This window comes from Cydia fagiglandana, chromosome 11 (assembly GCF_963556715.1).
Source record: "Cydia fagiglandana chromosome 11, ilCydFagi1.1, whole genome shotgun sequence".
Classification (NCBI taxonomy): Eukaryota; Metazoa; Arthropoda; class Insecta; order Lepidoptera; family Tortricidae; genus Cydia; species Cydia fagiglandana.
The window spans coordinates 1,541,296-1,562,795 of NC_085942.1; the positions used below are offsets into that span (position 1 = coordinate 1,541,296).

Here is a 21,500-nt window from a genome sequence, read left to right on the forward strand (position 1 = left end):
AATACGTATGACGTCACATTGATAAGCTTGTTGAACGAACTGACTCGTGATAACAGAAACTCCTCCCATGACTTCTCGGCCGGCGTAATGTGATGTAACTGTTTGAATCCGGGTAAATCTGGTGACATGGTGACCGGCATCGTCGGCCACTGTGACTCATTCGTCATTAACCATTCTGGGTTCCACCAAAGATGAAACCCGATGAGGTCCTTCGCCGTAGCCCCCCGCGATGCGACATCGGCAGGGTTCGACTCCGATCTGACATACCTCCATGTCATAGGTCGGGTTGACTGTTGAATATCTTGAACACGGTTACCTTCAAAAGTCTGTAGCACATGAGGCTTTGTGTTCAACCAACATAGCACAATTCTGGAATCTGACCAAGCATTTATGCTGTCAATCTGAACTGATTCCTCGTATGCCGCTGCGACGTGGTTTAATAACTTATAAACCAGGTGAGCTGCATTTAACTCGCTCTTCGGAATGGTTTGTTTGACTCTCCTTGACGCTACGCGAGTCTTAGCTATCACTAACCGTACTAGTACATTCCCTGACGCGTCCTCAGTCCGGAGGTACACGCAGGCTCCGTAGCCGAGCTCCGACGCATCTCCAAAGCCGTGGAGGGAGTGTGACACCGCACCGGGCAGAGTGACGCACCGCGGAATCTGTAGCTGACTCAAGTGATGTAGATCTTGAATGAGTTCATTCCATTGAAGGTCTTGAGTATGGGACAGTGGCTCATCCCACTGTAATCCATCTGTGAACAGTGATTGTAAAAACAGTTTGAATCTAAATATGATTGGTGCGCAATAGCCACACGGGTCATACAGTCTAGCTATGGTACTCAATATGCTACGTTTCGTCGTTGGTTGGCCCAACGGTATGTTGAGTTGATACGACATGGAATCTGACATGGGGTTCCACTGTATCCCTAATACCTTTATGAAACTCTTGTCGTCAGTGTCAAACTGACGAGGCATCTCACAATGCTCCTGCGGAAGATCCTGTAATAATTCTCTGCGGTTAGACGACCATTTGCGTAACTCATATCCAGCGCTCCGCATGAGTTCTATGAGTTCTGATTTGAGTTCTTGGGCCTCGGTGAGTGAATCAGCCCCAGTGAGGATGTCGTCAACATATACATCTCTGCGCATGATATGAGCAGCCGGTGAGTCTGGATGCTGGGCTTCCCAGTCATCAGCTAATCGAAGTAAGGTCCTTATCGCGATGAAAGGACTGGAGCGTAGTCCGTATGTATTGGTATTTAACTCATATACCTGTACATCCTGCGACGGATCCTCGCGCCACAGAATCAGCTGATAGCGCCTATCGCTGGGGTGTATCCACGTTTGCCGGAACATCATTCTGATGTCGGTCGTGAAGACAACTTGATGACGTCTGAAATTTAACAATATTTGAGTGATATCATTTTGAAGCGGTTTGCCTGAGTGAAGGCATTGATTGAGCGATACTCCGGTGCTTGAGTTAGCTGCAGCGTTATATACGACGCGGATCTTTTCGGATCCCTTTTTGAAAATTCCGTGGTGGGGTATTACATAGTGTTCGCTCTCGAAATTAAAGTCTGATTTGGACATATGACCAAGTGCCTCATAGTCCCTCATGAATTCCTTATATTTTTCAGCAAATACTGGATTTTTGGCCAGCCTGGCCTCCAACGAAATCAGTCTACGCATGGCTAGAGCCCTAGACTCGCCCAGCTTGGGTCGGTCTGCCCGCAGCGGCAACCGCACCATGAATTGGCCATTATCTAAACGTTGAGTAGTGGAGGTATACAACCTTTCACATTCGAGGTGTTCTGGGTGTTGCGGCCGCTCCTCGGGGGGCTGCTCCACTCTCCAAAACCTTTCTAGGACGTCCTCGAGCCGAGTAGCATGGATGCCGTAGTCCTCTACTGATGTCCCGGCGGTCGGTGTTGTTAATGATGATGGGTAATTCCAAGTTGCCCCCATCAGCACGTGACCGAAGCAGGTGCCGTACGCCTCAACACCTGGAATGTTAGTGAGTATCTTTGAACCAGTGTATATATAATTGAGCACATCCGTTCCTAGAATGATGTCCACATCCTGCGATTTATCCAAGGCAGGGTCAGCTAATTCAAGTTTTGATGAATCCAAATGAGTCCTGATCTCAGTATCATAATAAGGTATGTTTCCCGTAACCCTGTACATGACTGTAGCTACTACACTGATGATAGGCACTGTTTTCCCGCGTGGTTTGAATACAAGCTTAGCAATCGTGCCTGGCACATTTACCTTTATGTCACCTACTCCAAAAATATTATTCCCAGTAAACTGTTGGTGTACTTTGAATCTTTCTACAAATGATTTCTTCACTACGGAGCACCCCGCTCCCGAGTCAAGCAAAGCCCTAGCTTTAACATAAGACCCATTGCCTGATCTGACCATGATCACAGCTGTAGGAGAGACACGAATTGGCGCCATTCGTAGTCTTTCCTCCGGTGCACCAACAGTGGCCTGATCTCATTGTTCAGGCTCAGGACTGCTCCGAGTCCCGAAGCGCAATGAGTGGAATGACTGCTGCGCCGCTTGAACACGCGCGCCTACCTTAGCCCTCGGTATATGACCGGTGGGAATCAGCTGAGCCGGCTGAAGCGCACTATGAGGTGACCCTGTCTCCCTCCTTTGGGGTTGGTCTGGTACTGACGGCTTGGGAGACTGCGGCTTCGCAGCCCTCGGCGGAGATGTAGTCCGTCGCTGGGGAGACGGCCACCGCTCCGGCAGCGTGACTGCTCTCGACGTGCTTGGCGTGGCAAGCGGCATGACCCTTACCCGATGGACAGCTGCTTCAACTGCCATGGGTGGGGCTCTCCCCGCTGCACCACCATCGCACAGCAGTGAGTTGTGTGCGGACGACTCACACTGTGCGCACCAGTTGCGCTGCATGCACTCGCGTGCATAGTGACTGCGCAGGCATCTGAAGCATGCGCCTGACTTCCTAGCCCAGGTCTTCCGCTCCGAAATCGCCAGGTTAAGGAACTTCGGGCATTTGTACAAGCTGTGCTGGTCACTCGAGCAGTATGAGCAAAGAACAGGGGGTGAATTCACCTGATTGGTCTCTTGTTCGATGGCGAAGACCCTCGCTGGCGGTCCCGGTTTCCTGGTAGCTTGACCCGACGGCCCCGCTCTTCCTCGTGCAGGTGCGGAACCACGCTGCGCAGTTGGTTGCTCCACCGCTGCTGGCGAGACCGCTTGCTGAACCCGGCACTGCTCCTCCAACAGCGCCAGTAGCTGCGTGAGAGTGGGCAACACCTCCGGATTGCCACCGTACCTCTCCTCGTATAAGGTCTTGATTCTGTTCGGTAGTTTCTGCAAAATTATAAAAATCAATAAGTATGACCACTCCGTGATTGGCTGCTTGAGCTTCTCAAGCGCCTGGACTGACTCCCGGAGCGGGTCATAGAAAGCTGAGCGTGACCCTGCACTCCAGTGCGCCACTGAAGGCAGGTTCATGATTCGGCTAATGAATGTATCCAACAGCAGCCTGTTATTCTGATACCGAGCCCGCAATAACTGTAAAGCTACCGCGTAGTTGGGTCCGTCCATCGGAAGGTGCTGTATAATGGACAGCGCCTCCCCTTGCAACGACGACCGAAGATAGTAATGTTTCTCCGCGTCGGAGATGTCCCTACTATTGACTAACGACATAAAGAGATCATAGAAGGAGAGCCACTCTGGCAGGTTGCCACTGAAGGTGGGCAGCTGCACAGAGGGCAATTTGACTTTACCTGCCTGTCCACGGGGTGTGTGTGACTGGCCAGCCTCTCCAGCCGACGCCTCGTCTAGCTGGATCAGCAGCCGGTTAACCTCGCTGAAGCACTCCTGGTATTGAAGTCGTTCCTCCTCCTCGAGCTCACCTTCGTAGGCCAGCAGTGACTCGTGGGCCTTGACGTACTCAGTATAAATAAGATCAAAGTGCCGCTTCGCCACCGACGCGGCCATGCTGTCAGGTCGTGATGTGACCGTGCCAGCATAGTCGGTCAACATTTGGTACTTGGTGCGCAGCTGCACCTTGATTGACTTTAACGACATGACGTGAATTTACTTTACGATTAATGAAAGACACTAATTTGTGACACTATTCGACTAACAGTTTACAAGTTAGGTGGCTTTGGCTTTACCTTAAAGTTGGATTTTATATTGACGATAACCTAATTAATCTATTGGCGACACTTGACGTTGACAGATAATTCTAACCTAAATGTCCCAAACTGACGTTTGCCGCGAACCGGAAATGTCCTTATGCTAAAGATGGCCGCACTCCGCACTGTACGGTCCCCGTCCGTTGCCTACGCAAGAAAATGGCGGCCGACGCCTTCCCTTTTATTACGATTTGATTTGATTTTTTCGCACTATGCCCAACCGCACCGGGCTCCGTTTCCACTGAATTTAACGGCAAAAATGAATAATGCTGACACGATGAGTACTTGAAGCGATGATTACGCTACCAATGCGATGTACCGCTGCGGTGCTCGCGTTGATGACGATGGCTTTCAATAATATCGTGCTGTAATTCCTCCCCTCATGGGCCACCAAAAATGTCTACGTCACAAGGCGGTTAGCCCGGACTCCCGTGGTCGCGTTCCGATACTTCTCTTTCCTTTGGTGCTCGTTGCTGGTGAGGAGCGCCTCCACCGCTCCGGTGTGACGCCTCGCGTGGTCCGGTAGGAGCTAGGCCTTCCAAAGCCTGCTGTGATGCCGCTGAGGACCCTGGCCGCTCCGGCCTGGGTGGTTCGGGTAGGGTGGCGATGAAAAGAAACTCAATGTTTCACATGCACGTATATTTTACGTTAATCTACACTAATTCGTTCGTACACTGACGCCTGATGCGTGACAATCGTGACACGACAACTACTATTCTTAGAAAATAACTATACTGAAAACACACGCGGCGTGGTCAATGGCTGCGGCCAAGTCTAGCTTCAAACCCGGCAGGAATGCAACCTACGTGCGTTCGCTACAACGCTCCGAATCGTCCTGGCCGGAAATAGAATCCATCGATATGAAGTTTTACCATAATGAATGTAGTGACATACCATTTAAGTTACGCTTGAGCCTCTAGGAAATTGGCCTACGATTATTGCACACGGCACATGTGAAAGGTGCTTGCACTTGGCGTAAACAAATCTAAATTGAGAAGAAATCTTATAATTTCATTATCGATGTAAGAGAAAGTTCGGGAGTATAATTCTCGCATTACCATACGATAAAGTAAAGTGTTATTCTATGGAACTTGCTAACTATATAAACAAACCGCCATATTGAAACTGTCACTGAATGATGAATTCAGTATAGCGGTTTGTTTACACAGTTAGGGCCCCCCCACATCTGGCGTCTTTCGAGCGTCGGCATCTACAATTCTATGGCCGACGTCGACGCAACGTCGACGCAGCGTCGACGCAACTGCGCAGCGACGTCATTTTCCATAGCGCTGGACCGACGCCGACAGACGCCGACGCTCGAAAGACGCCAGATGTGGGGGGGCCCTAAGAGACGAACGCTTTATCGCGCAATAACGCGACAATCATAGACCTTCAGAAGAACGACTGTCCACTTTATTAACACTATTTATTTTTATATTTCACTGTAGGTACTTTCTTTCATTTTCTTAAAAAGAATTTGAGGAAATACGAAAGTGTTGTGATGCAGGAATTCCTTGATAAAGAAATACATATGTAAGTAGTTATTAATAAAATGGACTATAATAGATCATTTTTTTAAATGTTTTTATTTTTGTGCTTTGTCAAAACTTTTTGTGTTTTATGTAGAAATCTAGACGATTTTTATATAAGTAATAGCCTATTTTAGGGAAAAATAGCTGACACTTTCATTGCTAAGTAAGAACCCAAAAATAGCTAAAATTTAGTCAACTTAGCAATAAAAGTGTTTTAACACTTTTACGGCCGGGGCTTCTTTTATATGTTATATGAAATATCAGTCTAATAATATGAGATGTGTACTGAACTAGGCAGATCAGGTATGACTGTATGACAGACTGATATTTCATAAGAAAAGTTCCCTTTATTTTATATAATATCGAAGTTAGATTTGAAGTAACAAGCCTAAGTATCTTTTCATAAACGTGTTAATTAATCAAACAATACGCAAGTACGCTTTGCATACTATATTTTATAAAAAATATACATATAAATATCCATCATTACCTGGTTAATATTTTAAGTTCCACTTTTAACATCCATGCCTAAATTACATTATATTCGAGCATGCCATCTTTAGATGACAGCAGCTCAATGGTTGAAAAATCATGGTACAAGCCCATGATCTTTAATTTAAATCGTTCGAGAAACTTCCAAAATCCTTTAAAGATTCGTTGTCGAAGACATTAAGTATATTAATTATACAGGTACATCAGAAGTAGCTAAATGGGTTGAAATGTTCGAAATTACCAACACACGCTATGTTCTCTTACCTTATGTTCAGTTCATTTTGAACACTTCGCCCGCTTAGCAACTTCAGCTGCTGACTATTCAAAAGTAAAGAAAACAGGTGCATTTTATTATATTTTCTAAAATAAGTGTACCATTTTTTAATTGTTTTTAAAGAATTTTGGCGCAAATTTAAAATTGTGCTATCGCCATTTATCAAATTCTCTTCACCGCTACATAAATTACATTGTCAACATAACAAGTTAACGTTTTCTGTCAATATAATTGACGCAGTCGAAAGGACCAAAAGTTGGCGAAAAGCGTAAATAAATTGGCATTAGTGGAAATCGGAAAGAAAAACATTGGCACTCGAATAGGTACACATCCGTTGATATCAGTCTCTTTACCCCATCCAACCCCAAACAAATAAAATAAGCTTCAAATCAATATGTGAGCTATAAGCTGTTTTAAAGTACATATAGGCAGTACATTTATAAAAATCTTTACTGCCACAAAATGTAGGTATATTCATTACAATCTGCCAAAAGTCCAAATACCAATCAGAGATCAAAATAAGGCTTTAGTTGTTACAAGCCAAGTCAAGAAGTCATACAAATTACACAACTTTCAATTGAAAAAACGACCTTGAACTGACAGTTTTTATTTACGGTCAGGATTTCTTAGTCCATCGTCAGTAATCACAAAAAACAGCGATGTACAAACATGCAACATTAGGTAAATACAATAGTGGCTTGAACAGTCGACGTCAAATATATGTATACACTTTTGCACCTTACTCCTTTGTAATAAGGCGAAAAAGGCAAACATATATCTTTGGCGTCGACTGAACACAGTTCTTTACAAATACTTAATCCCTGAGCAAAACTAAAAAACGAAATTTGAAGCAACTATCCTTTTAAGCTCTTCTTTGAATAGATTTTAATATGTACGGCTTTATTATGCCTCCAATTTCGTTTTCTGAGTCTGCTGCAATCAGAAGTCAATGTCACATACATAACCTTGGCCAGAATCTAGTAAGTATTTATACAATAATCATAGTGTTCAGTTTACGGCGCCGGTATTCGCTTGGCAAAAATCTCTACACGAATGTCAATGGCTGAACGTTCGAACAAGATTATGTGTTCGTGAAAAATAATCAACACCCTGATAAGGGGCCCACTGTTTATCAATCCGCCGGACGATATCGGCCTGTCAGTTAAAAGCAAAATTTGACAGCTCCTAACAATTGACAGGCTGATATCGTCCGGCGAACTGGTAATCTGTGGGCCCCTTCATAAAATCTTGACTCATTCAGCCCGTCATTTGTCAACACTCAGTGGTTGTCCGTCAAAACTAAGTAGGTACTTAAATCAACCTACAGAAAGATTGAATTGAAAGGTCCTTGTGTAGGATTTATGGCCATTCTTCCTTTGAAGATTACCTCCGCTGGACCAGATTCTTATTAGTGTTGGCTCAAACCTATTTACACAAGTCAATAGATTTTTCTTCCTTCCTGCATAATCGAAGATGACCAAAATTTCTCACAACAAAAATCCATCGGCAATTAACAGTCTAGTCAAAATTCTCCTCCAACTTCCAGGATCCGTTTAGCCAATCACTTTTCACTTCTTCTACGTTTGACCAATCACTGTTTCCCTCTTCTACGTTTGACCATTGACAGCTCACCTCACAGAGTCCCCAGCCCCTGGCCTACCACCGGCCGGAGCCCTCCTTGGAGCGCTTCTTGCGTCAGTCGGAGAGGTACCGGGCGCGAGTTATTTCGTCGTCGTCTTCGCGTCCGGGACTTATGCTCTCAATTTCGTCGACTTCTTCGAGGTTTTTCGTGCTGGGGTTGCATAATCTGAAATTATATGAAGCTGGTGAGAAACCTGAACTAAAATTAAGAGATAATGTGAGCGAGAATAACCAAACCAGCAAAGAACTTAGTCGAGGGAAATATCCATTTCGTGTTGCATGTGTGCTCAAATCGGTACCTACATCAATGAAGTTCTAAGATTTTTTATTTTCCTAGCCTATTTGAGTGTCCCACTGCTGGGCAAAGGCCTCTCCCCTTAATTTCCACGACCCCCGATTTGGTGCTTCCTCCGGCCAGTTGTTCAGGAAGCTGTCCAGGTCATCTCGCCATCTCCGTTTGGGCCTAAGAATACTTTTTCTAATTCTTTTTCATATCTTTAGAGTTTAATGAGTGTAAATTAAGTAAGTATATGAAACAAATGGCAGATTGCAAACACCGATGCGGAACGCAATGTTGCTTTTTCTATCAATTGGATTTTGATTTCTTTAATTTCCCATTCTCGCATCTGATGATCGATCGACACAATCAAAAAGGTTTCTATCGAACTCCTAAATTGTCACAGAACAAGACCGCATGGAAAGCATTTAATTTTGCATATTCCCACGGGTTATGGAACTTGCGAACAAAACAAGTAGGAAGAACATTTTAGTAAGTAGAATCTTCTGGAATGTTCTGTTAAAGTCAAGTCCTCACCTGCACTTGCAGCAGACGATGCAGGGCGCTGCCAGCAGCAGCAGCGGGCTGGCGACCAGCAGGAGGAGCCCGAACCCGGCGAATATGCCCACCACCTGGAAATATACAACCACCATTCATAATAAATAAATATTATAGGACATTTTTTACACAGATCGACCTATAGACCGCTTAACTCAGTCCTCGCCATCGCGATACGGGGGCGACGGGGCGGGACAACTAAGGGTGGCGGGGAAGTTGCGGGCGGCAGGCGTACGGCAAATGCCATAAATGGCAATGCGGCGTAATGACAAAAAATAATAAAAAAAATCTTGTCAGATTTTAGTAAGAGTAAGGGCATTAAATTGCTCTTTGTTTATGGAGTTAGAAAAACATATTCCTATTCACGACTTATGATTCACCCTGTATACAACTCGGGACCAAATATTTGTGATGAACACACAAATAAATGCCCTTACCAGGATTCGAAACCGGGACCTCCTGGTTCGTAGGCAGGGTCATTACCGAGTTACCGATTAGGCTAGGAGGCCGTTATGATACCGGATAAATCTCCACTTGACTCCCGTTTATCCAGAATATGCTCCTAACGAATTCTTGCATATATTTCGGTAATATCGAACGTCGCAATAACACACAACACAAGGCGACAACAACGGAGTTGACAGCAGTCGCTTTCTCTACGTTTAACTGAGTTATGAAAGGTCTCAGAAAACATCATTTGCAAAGTGTTCATGAAGACGATACAATGATTGATATTTCCAAAATGAGATCCATTTTAATATCTTGTGAAAACTTCCAGAATGTTCGAGTACTTTAGGTACCAATTTTTTGAAATATTTCATTAACTTGTGCACATCTATAGATTGACTTGACTTCACTAGGTGGATAGGCATCTCAAGAAGATCTCAAAGGCTAGTAGAGGATATAAGGATATTTTTACCTGTGCTCTGTGCCACAACACGGAGGCACGCGAGTGTCCCAGCTTGTTCTTACACGGCCCCTTGTCGTAGTGGCGGAGCAGGAAGTCATCCTGAAATCAAACAATTATTTCATATAAATAAATTGGAGTTTTCTGAAATAAAATATAACACTAAATATTCTGAAGACGCCATGCCTTCCAGAACACCAGGTTATCATTAGAGGCAGACGCTGATTTGCATCAAGCTTTTATTATTTTTTAACTGATGGCTACTCGATGAAAAAGATAAAAGGATACAAACAATTACATTACATAGCTCACAAAAAACTTAACTCTTGTACATTTTAGGTCACCTCTTTTCTTAGCTCTCTAGGATATTAGATATTAAGTAGAAAACATAATGGAACGCAGAGAGCCGGCCATGTAACATTGCTGCATTGTGCAAATGTGCAACTTATGTGGTTTTAAGTCACGCCTCAGAAAATTCGAATTCGAAGCCTACATCTCAAATCTAACACCGCTAGCGGGTGTGACGCTAATATTTAGATCTAATAATAAGTTTTTGGCAAAAATTTCATTTTTGGTACAAGTTTTTATCGCCGACTGTACTTTTTTTTCCACAGACAACTAATACTCATCGAGACAATTCTAAAAACCCCAAACACAATTAGGTTTCGTTGTTTTATCACAGAGTTCCCATGGCCACATCCGGTCTCCATCATCAGATCAGCTCGATGACACCATAATAACGTATGCGGAGTGAAATTTGGTCAAAGTTTGTTATATAAAATATAAAAACACAAAAATCTAAATTAAATATATGTGTTGTCAATGTAAAGCCAATATATCTGTCAATCAGTTTGGTAAGTCTCATAAAGATTGGTTGTTTAATTTTGTAATTATGGTAAATCAACAAGAACGCCGTCGTCAAACAGTATGTAATTTCTATAGTAGCCATCCCCTATGGCCGAAATCAAAGGTGGTGGAACATTTTGTGCAAATGGGTGAGAGTCGAAGCACTATTTACAATATTCTGGCGTCCTTTGCCTTGATGAAAACCACTGCCAGAAAGCCTGGTTCTGGAAACTATTCCAGCTTGAGCAAGGTTTCTAAGAGAGCTCGATTAAAGAAAATTACGGCCGGCCGTGTCGCACAATCTTATAGAGAGCTCGGAAGAAAATTTAAAACTGACGGCAAAACTGTTAAAAAATATCTTAAAGACATGGGCATTGATAAGCGATGTAGAAAAGTTAAGCCCACTGTCTCTGAAAACCAAGAAATCACTCAGAAAGTACGGTTGTGTAAATTAGTCAAAGAAATATTTTACGCTAAAAACAATGTCACTTGCGTTATGGATGACGAGTCATATGATATTTCACGTTAGATGGAAACGAGTGGCAAGGCAATTACTATTTTGAGAACACCAATGGTCCAACCGATGAGAACGTGAAATATGTTGAGCATACAAAATTTCCTAAAAAAGTTTTGCTATGCTTGCCATCAGTCGACGCGGAATGCCTAAGCCTGTATTCTTTGAGTCAGGTTTAGCTGTGAACGCCGACCGCTACATAGAGCGTTGTTTGCCATTAGTGCGGGATTTCATAAATACGAGTCATAGAGGAGAAAATGTAGTGTTTTGGCCAGACTTAGCCTCAAGCCATTATTCCAAAAAAACCCTTTGCAAAATGGCGGAGTTAAACATCCCATACGTACCGAAGACATCAAATCCACCTAATGTTCCGCAACTTCGCCCTATAGAAGATTTTTGGGCAAATCTAAAGAGGCGAGTATATTGCAATAATTTTCGTCCCAAAAATCTACAGAGTTTGATTCGAAAAATAAAATCGGAGCTGAATAAAATGCCGACATCTGTGTTTTCGACAGCGATGGACAAAGTACCACAGAACTGCCGTAAAGCATCTCGCATGGGAGTAACCTATTTTTTACACTATAAGCCTTGATATATACATTATTATAAAAACATAATTATTTTAAAAAAGGATGGTGTTTTTTTTATTTCAAATAATATTGAACTTTGTCCAAATTTCACTCCGCATACGTTATTGCATTGTCATCCGACTTACGTATGTATGCAAAATTTCAGCTCAATCGGAAACCGGGAAGTGGATCAAATTTAACTTGCAAGATTTGATTACAGACAGACAGACAGACAGACAGACAGACAGATAGACAGACAGACAGACAGACAACGGTCAGGTGAAACTAAATAAAAGCTTGTAAAATTCATCAGCACGACATCAAAACAGCGATCTAAATTCTGCGCAGTCAGAACAGGTTGTGTCTTGTTTTGCAGCGCGGATGTAAAAATAAACGGCGATCAATATGTTAATGTTAATACAATCAATGCAGCGGTCGCCGTCGAGTCACCGGCCGGTTCTCTTTTAACCATTTCATATGGTTTTAATCTTGTTTTAGCCTGCCTAATTTTATTTATCTAATTTTAGCCTGTGGGTAAAGTACCCGACAAGAGCTTTTAATTTCCTTTGGTTATGAGTGCTGCGAGTGCAATATAATAATGCATTCAGAATGTTGTTGGGGCGGCCTACATCGTGTAGTGCATCCCTCATGTTCGCCGATGCCCATCCCATAGGTTTTCACGCGGTTATGCAAAAAAATCGTCTTGGTTATGGGCAGTTAGTGGCTAATAGGGTGGGAGAGAGAGATGGAGGAGTATCGCAACAGCCGTAATAAACATAGAAAAGGACAACCCATAACCACGACCACTCTGACAAGAGTGTACGGCTAAGGAGGAGGCGTGGGCCATCGCCCACGGCCTCGCGCCCCAACAGGGGCCTCGCGCGAGGCCCTTGCGGGCACAGTGAAAAAAAAGGGCCTCGCAGTTGTGATTTCGCCCACGGGCCCCACGGCTACATTAGTTTACGCTACGCCACTGATGGGCAGACTTAGCAGTACCGACAGCATTCTGGAGGCGATTGCAAGAAGGCATGAGAATCCTATAGGTGACGGGTTGAATTCGTCAAAGTTATACGTTTTGTAAAATTTAGATAATAGCCAGCATTTTTAGTATAATGTACATAATTAACATTACTTATATCTTATGAGGCCTATGTTCAGCACTTCAGCATTAGACGTCTTATGGCTGAGATGATGATATCTTTTGGACTTAAGCAACGGCTTTGGCCACGGACTAGCAAGCGCAGCGTAGGACGTCCACCCACAAGATCGACAGACGACCTTGTTGAGGTCGCCGGAAGACGCTGGATGCGGATCGCTTCCAACCGACACGTATGGAGGTCCAAGGGGGAGGCCTATGTTCAGCAGTGGACGTCTTATGGCTGAGATGATGATGATGATGAAGTCTTTTGGATGAGACTAGCCCAGGACCGGGATAAGTGGCGTACACGAAGAGACGTACACGAGTTGCTAACATTGATTGGTGCTGGCGGTCAAGGTGGTACAAAATAAGATGAAAACCAAATCAGATACTCAATACAGAATTGGCCTACAAGTTTAACCGACTATTTTGAGCAATCTGGTATTTTAGTAATCTAAACACGGATATTCGCTAATGTGTTATTTTATAATAAATGGTAAATTTAGACCGCGACGAAGCCTGTTGGTGAATGATGAATATTAAGGCGACGATAGACCTTGTAAAACCTAGGTGCGTGCGCACTTGGTGATCAATGTGATCATCTTTATTCATTGCTACCAAGATACAAGTACTACAACTTCTTACATAGATGGAACAAGTTATTTTACGGAACGCTATATAACGCTATAAATCAGGCGGGCTACGTACGGGCTTGTATGAGCCTCCTGAGTACCCCTTGTCATTATTGCAGTTAGGAAATTGGAACCTTCTTGTATTCCATTTTAATTAGGGTTCCGTACCCAAAGGGTAAAACGGGACCCTATTACTAAGACTCTGCTGTCCGTCCGTCCGTCCGTCCGTCCGTCTGTCACCAGGCTGTATCTCACGAACCGTGATAGCTAGACAGTTGAAATTTTCACAGAGAACAAATACTAAAAACAGAATAAAATAAAGATTTAAGTGGGGCTCACACACAACAAACGTGATTTTTGACCGAAGTTAAGCAACGTCGGGCGGGGTCAGTACTTGGATGGGTGACCGTTTTTTTGCCTTTTTTTGCATTATGGTACGGAACCCTTCATGCGCGAATCCAACTCGCACTTGCCCGGTTTTGCAAAAACCGATTTGGATTAAATCCTTTATAAAGGCCTCAGGGACTCAGGTAAGATAGAGAGGTAAAGTCTAAGAAAAAACGTGCCCCTTAGTTTAACATCCCAAACAGATGGCGCTGTAAATACTGCACCATATGTTTAGCGGTCACTGAATTGTCAAACGTCATCTGAAATTCCAACAGAAATTTTGATAGAAAAGTCCTTATTGCACATGAAGCATATGGACCCTAATCTAATGGACAACCACATTTAGACATAAATACACCATTAGACAGACATCACCACCGCTTCAGCCTGCGACATTTCACACATCATCATCATTATAATACAAATAATAATATAATCATAGTTATTATATTAAACTGTTATGGTAATAATTGTGCTGACGATATGTTGATGGTATTCTCGTTTAAGTATTTAACAAGCACTAACATAATAACTTTTTCATGTTTTAACTGCTACGTTAGAGTATTTTTAGAAAACGCACAAAGGTTAACTCCAAGTATTTTTCAAAGCACTTTCTCTCGGTCGGCACGCGCTTTGTTTTGGCCATTGTGTTGTAATTATCATAACCCTCCTTTTGCGTTGCCGTAGTCGGGTAAAAAGTGATACCGTTAAAGAGCAGGGGTCAAACGAGGTCAAGCCGCAAACACTTCGGACCGATTAAACATTACCTTGCTTGCAGTACAGTCAGCAACAAAAGTAACATATCAGACTATGGGCGAAAAGTACATTCTCTGATGGCTTAAAAAGACCGGCCAAGTCCGAGTCGGACTCGCCCACCGAGGGTTCCATACTTGTTAGTATTGGTTGTTATAGCGGCAACAGAAGTACATCAACTGTGAAAATTTAGTCATCTAGCTATCACGGTCGATGAGATACAGCCTGGTGACAGAGAGACGGACAGTGGAGTCATAGTAATAAAGTCCCGTTTTTACCCTTTGGGTACGGAACCCTAAAAAGGAGCCATTATGTCACAAGCCACAAGGAAAACGATAAACTACAAACGTATCGCAAGACCCAAAATTTGGGGTTTTTACTACTCGTTTGGGTTTAACCAACAGCAACACTTCTTAAATGTCCATCGGTGGACCTTATGCCTTTTGTAATAAGGTTTACGTACTGTCAGCTAACAGTGAGAGCGATGATACATATGTACTTTGTACCGGCTTGATTTGCATTCAAATTTCCCACTAGGTAGGTATGTTTTCAATAGACCGATATTAATCATACTACCACAGAATAATACTAATTAAAATAATAATAAAAAATTAACGAACCGTAGAGTTGGGAAGCTATTAGAAAATAAACTAATCAAATTATGTAAATTTAATAATCGTCTTCACTGGTCCGACCACTCAATTTATAATGGAAAACTAAAAGCATTAAACATAATTGAATCGTATTAATATTATAATTACAACAACCTACTCTAACTTAGCAATTTAGAAATTAATATTCGATGTAAACACAGAGTTTACAAAACATGAAACTAAAATGAAGTTTAAATTGTGATCTAAGCAAAAGAGCAAGAATCTTAAAATTATAATAAGAAATTTCTATACCATCGCCCACACTATTACGTATCCATCAGTGAACCTTACACATTTTGTAATAAGGTCCACCGATGTACATTTAGGAGTGTTGCCGTTTATACCAATAGGGGATATTACTGCAATGTTCTGCCGCCAGAGTGCAGCACTACCGACTCAGTAAATTCATAGACTAACTTATACATACTGTGCCTTAAACTGTTTTTTGACAAGTTTTCACAGACAATAAAAAATGTCATTGATGCATCAAGGCGGTTTGTTAACAAGGGCCTACCGGTAAACGCGAAAATTTAGTTATCTGCCTCTTTAACGCTCGAATATGCAAGAGTGATAGAGAGATTAGATAATGAAATTTCTATTTTCTTGTTTCGCGGTAGGCCATGTGATTGACGTGTCGTGTGATGTGTCAATGTGGTTTGTTTACTGTATGTGCCACCTACGCAGAGCTTTGCCTAATATTCCCTATTGACCTTTCTGTAATCTCGCTTAGATGCTTATATTTTGTGACTTTAAATTAACTTGTAAATATAATAATGTAATGAAAGTTATACAGACAGCTTCAGTATTTAGAACTTAGATATTTAGAGCTAAAATGTCAGGGTGTTCACCCTGACATTTTAGCCCTTTGTTGTCTTAAATACCTAAATATATCAGAGGGATTAATATTGAGGGATGTACTCTTTTATAATATCTACGACTCTACGTGTATAAAACACTAATAGAAAATGCCAACATTCTTTTCAAGTTTGATTATGAATTTTTCAAACTAGACCCTAAACCAAACCAATCTACATCTATAGTAGGTAATCTTACTCATACAGATGGCAAGCTTACAAACAAGTCAAAAGCACCGACTTTAAAACATTGATTTTTTTTAAGGTGGTTCGCCTAGGTTACTCAAAACTTAACTCTCGCTAGATGGCACCACTTTTGCAAAATATAAGATTTTATTTTTTTGTGAAATGGTCTTGGTATTTGTATACTTAAAAGTATGTTTCGCGCACTCTTTAAGTAAATATTGAACTATTAAAATAAACATTGAATACTTCATTGTGCAAAAACCACCTTTTTAATTTGACGGAGTGTTGCTGTCACGCTTTTTCCTACTATTACTCACACATGCAAAGAGTGTTTCCGTGATCCTTGTAGTAGACAATTTCACACAACGTAAGTATGTTGCAATAGCGTAACGGTATGTTCGTGGAAATACGTGCAAGAGGATTGGGGTTCAAGACTGGTGCGAGTAGGTAATTTCTTTTTGTTTCTCCTTTGTGTTATCTTACCTTTAAACGAGCAATTATTAGATATATAATTATTTATTTATATATTTGGATGGTATCAGAAACGGCTCTAACGATTTCGATGAAATTTGCTATAAGGGGTTTGATCTCTTAGCTAGGTCTATGAGAAAACGCGCATTTTTGAGTTTTTATGATTTGTAAGCTTTGGTCGGTCTCCCAGATATTCAATCTCCGCTTGGCAACTAATCCCAGAATTGGCATGCGCACTAGTTTTCACGAAAGCGACTGCCCTGACCTTCCAACCCAGAGAGTAAACTTATTTGGATTAGTCCGGTTTCCTCACATTGTTTTCTTTCACCGAAAAATAGGTATCGGTGTATAAATAGGTAGGTATCAAATGCTATTTCGTACAAAAGTTCGAAAAATCATTGGTACGAGCCGGGGTTAGAACCCGCGACCTCCGAATTGCTTTCCGCTAGGCCAGCAGCGCTTCCCCCACATACTCAGTGTTATCAGGTTTTTAAAAATCAAAAACCGGGCAAGTGCGAGTCGGACTCGCGCACGAAGGGTTCCGTACCATAATGCAAAAAAAAAGCAAAAAGAAAACGGTCACCCATCCAAGTACTGACCCCTCCCGACGTTGCTTAACTTTGGTCAAAAATCACGTTTGTCGTATGGGAGCCCCATTTAAATCTTTATTTTATTCTGTTTTTAGTATTTGTTGTTATAGCGGCAACAGAAATACATCATCTGTGAAAATTTCAACTGTCTAGCTATCACGGTTCGTGAGATACAGCCTGGTGACAGACGGACGGACGGACGGACGGACGGACAGCGAAATCTTAGTAATAGGGTCCCGTTTTACCCTTTGGGTACGGAACCCTAAAAATGATCGTATTAGATTTATAATTGTTACATATTTGCCGTAACTTATTTATAAAATGTGTTTTTCAATTAAAAGACACGTCAAGACTGTTTACCTTATTTCTAATGCTAAAAAAAACAAACTATAGTAATAATTGTGTTTTTCATTCATAGACAAAATCCATTATTTTTAACCACAGGAAATTTTATACACTTCTTTTTAGGGTTCCGTACCCAAAGGGTAAAACGGGACCCTATTACTAAGACTTCGCTGTCCGTCCGTCCGTCCGTCCGTCCGTCCGTCCGTCCGTCTGTCACCAGGCTGTATCTCACGAACCGTAATAGCTAGACAGTTGAAATTTTCACAGATGATGTATTTCTGTTGCCGCTATAACAACAAATACTAAAAACAGAATAAAATAAAGATTTGAATGGGGCTCCCATACAACAAACGTGATTTTTGACCAAAGTTAAGCAACGTCGGGAGTGGTCAGTACTTGGATGGGTGACCGTTTTTTTTTGCTTTTGTTTTTTTTTTTTGCATTATGGCACGGAACCCTTCGTGCGCGAGTCCGACTCGCACTTGCCCGGTTTTTATTGCAGTGAGGATGTCCTGATTGTAAAAATCAGAGAGATTAGGAAGAGTATAATTTATAATTATCTTTGTAAAAATAAAAGAATAAGTGTAGCCCATACTTAATAATCGATTTATGATAATAAGAAAAATGAAATAAAAATAAAAAAACAGTACGAAATTTAGGTGTAACAAAAATACAAAAAGTTATGTTCCAGCATACAATGACTGGGGATCGAACCGGGAATCTTCCGTTTGCAAGCAAAAAAGCGACTGTTTGCATAACACGCCATGATAGTTCTTAGCTAAGCTGACGAACTTCTCGCTTAGGTCAATTAACTACCTGTCAAATATCAGTGTCAACAAAATTGCACTAAACATGACGGCACTCCAAATTCGAGCCGTGGTCAGCCCGGCAACGTCGGAAATGGTATGGCAACGTCGCAAATGTATCTGTACACGACATTTGTGACACACACATACGTAAAATTGATGAAAAGTTAACTATGATTTTTGCATGATTTCTGTATGAAACATTGTTTTCCTGTTAATTTCGCGCAAACGAATATTCGAAAGAAGATAAATGCGGAAATATTTGTGTACTAATAGTGTGTAGTTACTTAATGAGCTTTGATTGAATTTTGTATGAAAAGCGAACCACCTTAAGCACCGGGATTTATTATGCGCGTTGCGTCTATCTATAATTATGATTCCTACTTTAGATTTACCTAACTTCTAGCATTTAGGATATATGCTATTCTTGTATGACCGAAGTATTGCACTATGCGTTATAATATAAGTAATAACTACATATACAAGTTGTCCTTCACGCACAAATCACGTATGCACTTATTACACCTTTATCTACTTTTATAATTGATGTTAGTACCCGTAATTAACATCACAACACAAATCACGGTAATCGGTCAAGGATGTTCTTCATAAACAAACCGAATCACTGGAAAATAACTGAACATTTGAGCGAAGGAATGAAATTGAGGGCTTTGGACTGTTGCGGTTAAGGCGCAGTAAGTCCGTAGAGGTAAAATGGGGCTTGGAAGAAAGAAAGAATAGCAGTATTAGCTCTCATTTTCTTTCTAACGTAACGTAAAAAGAATCTTAAATTTTTTTTTTTTTTAATTTATTATTTAATAGGACCTTTATACATTTGTACATATCGGCCCTATAAAGCCGCTTCTTATATCTTCAGAAATAAGTGTACATAAGTGGACATTTAAAATAAAAATAATTAGAATTTATTTGTTAAGCATAACTTCAGCCAATCTATATACTAATTGTGCCGTGTCCGATATTGGGTTACTAAGAATGTGTATGAAGGCACCGATGTCATATGGCATTAGATTGGCCGAAGTTATGAGCGCCTCCCTAAGGGCGCGATTTCTACTACACTCTACAAGTATGTGATATACATCTTCTACTGATCCACAGATATCGCAGTTAGGAGAGTCGATCTGCTTCATTAAAAACCTAAATTTATTGAGGAGCACGTGACCAGTTCGTAATCTATGCGCCGTGACAACAGTTTTTCGACCCATGTTAGCATTAAGGCACCAAGGAATCCGTGGAGGTTCACTTGCTATGGCCTTGTACCAAATCCCTTTTTCTTTAGAGCGTTCGTTAAAATATTCCTTCCATAGCAACTGGGTTGTACTCCTATAGCGGCTAAAAGCTTCTAAGTAAGACGGTCTAATCGCCGTTTCATTCCCGTCTACTGCAGCCCGTTTAGCTAGTTGATCAGCTTGCTCATTGCCGGCCAGCCCTATATGAGAAGGAACCCACTGCAGTCGCACTTTAATATTATTATGTTTTAAAAGAAGGATCTTTTCCAGTATTTCATAAACAGTCGGTACCCCTCTATACCCACGGATCGATCTTGAAATATGTTCTAATGCGCTCTTACTGTCTGAACATATTACTACTTTTCTAATTTGTCTGTTAGAAATATAGGAAAGTGCTTGCGAGATTGCAACCAGTTCAACTGTCATCACACAAACATTTCCTACAACTTTAAACATGTTATCCTGGTCACATAAAGGATTACGTGGGTCAAAATAAGCGGCTCCTTTTCCAAGGGGACTCTTAGATCCATCTGTGTATAAAAATTGCCAATCCTTATACTTTAGACGTAACTCCTCCAACACATTATATTTAAGACAGTTATATTCATAAGTATTTTTAGAGTCCCTTATGCAGTCTAGATTGGAGGTAACCAGAGTGTCCACATTTATATTTGATACCCACGTGTTAAGAGAGAACATTTGTAGGCGGTCAGATGAGAATACGGTCTCGTCTGCAACGTCCCTACTAGCGGTAACTAGAAGAGGCGGTTTTTTATTTACCCAGTACCTGTTCTGATTAAGCAAAGTTAAATTGTGAAGCAGAGAGTTGGTCTCGTTATTTGAAGTGGAAAGAGCCTTTAGTCGGTACTTAATTGCAAGAAACCGCCTCCTGACAAATAGAGGTGGAATGCAAATTTCACTTTCCATACTGTGGATGGGGGTGGTTCGTATGAAGCCGCCTACAATCCTCAGTGCCCTGTTTTGTATTTTATCTAACTTATATGTATTGCTGTTTGCACTGTTATCGTACAAAAAGCTAGCATAATCGATTCGGCTCCTAATTAATGCGATGTATATTCTACGTAAGTGCTTAGGATGAAGGCCCCATGATTTACCAGCTAAAACTTGTAACACATTAAGGTTTCTTTGGATTTTATCTGTAATTTCATTGAGAATCTTAAATTATTGCAAATTAAACACGCATGCTGTTCAATTGATGATTTTATGTATATGTTACTGTAAAAGCCTAGTACGGCAAAATCTAGGATTTACCGGTAAAACCTAGGTTTTACCGATGCCGATCGGTAAAAGTCCGAAATGTTAAATCTTACTAGTTTACTTCGGGCTTACCGATATGGTAAATCCTAGGTCTTACCACGGCGACCGGTAAAGTAAATCCTAGATTTTGCCGTACTTCGGGCTTTTACAGTAACATATACATATAACCATAGCCATTGACACACAGTGTGAAACGAAAATTATTATTGTTTTATATTATTAACTTGCACGTTGTACTTTTATAAACTGTATTATGTATGTTACTCAAAGTGTTACATTTATTTTTGTAAGTCTTTATATCCATTTTGATATGAACTTTCTGATATTTACTTTACAGTTTTTACGTCTTGAGATTTTCTACATAAACAGT

General features: G+C 41.4%; 3 protein-coding genes across 4 annotated transcripts in view; all 3 read right to left on the minus strand.

Moving 5' to 3' along the window:
• Positions 1-654: 654 nt before the first annotated feature.
• Positions 655-2,623, minus strand: LOC134668722 (uncharacterized). Its single transcript, XM_063526163.1, has 2 exons — positions 1,278-2,623; positions 655-757 (listed from the first exon to the last, which is right to left on the minus strand). The coding sequence occupies exons 1-2, from the start codon at positions 2,460-2,462 to the stop codon at positions 677-679; spliced, it is 1,266 nt and encodes a 421-aa protein (XP_063382233.1). The 5' UTR covers positions 2,463-2,623; the 3' UTR covers positions 655-676.
• A 422-nt stretch (positions 2,624-3,045) lies between these two features.
• Positions 3,046-4,657, minus strand: LOC134668723 (uncharacterized). The gene is made up of 2 exons (XM_063526165.1): positions 3,767-4,657; positions 3,046-3,347 (listed from the first exon to the last, which is right to left on the minus strand). Exons 1-2 carry the CDS (start codon positions 4,068-4,070, stop codon positions 3,046-3,048), a joined length of 606 nt encoding a protein of 201 aa, XP_063382235.1. The 5' UTR covers positions 4,071-4,657.
• Positions 4,658-6,147: 1,490 nt separating this feature from the next.
• LOC134668747 (E3 ubiquitin-protein ligase RNF144A) overlaps positions 6,148-21,500 on the minus strand; it is a 203,904-nt gene continuing 188,551 nt past the window's right edge. For both annotated transcript variants that reach the window (XM_063526196.1, XM_063526197.1), the window contains 3 exons: positions 9,874-9,963; positions 8,934-9,028; positions 6,148-8,285 (listed from right to left, as the gene is read on the minus strand). In XM_063526196.1, the coding sequence (XP_063382266.1) occupies positions 8,174-8,285; positions 8,934-9,028; positions 9,874-9,963 (297 nt within the window). In that variant the 3' untranslated portion in view covers positions 6,148-8,173. The remainder of the gene's footprint in view (positions 8,286-8,933; positions 9,029-9,873; positions 9,964-21,500) is intronic.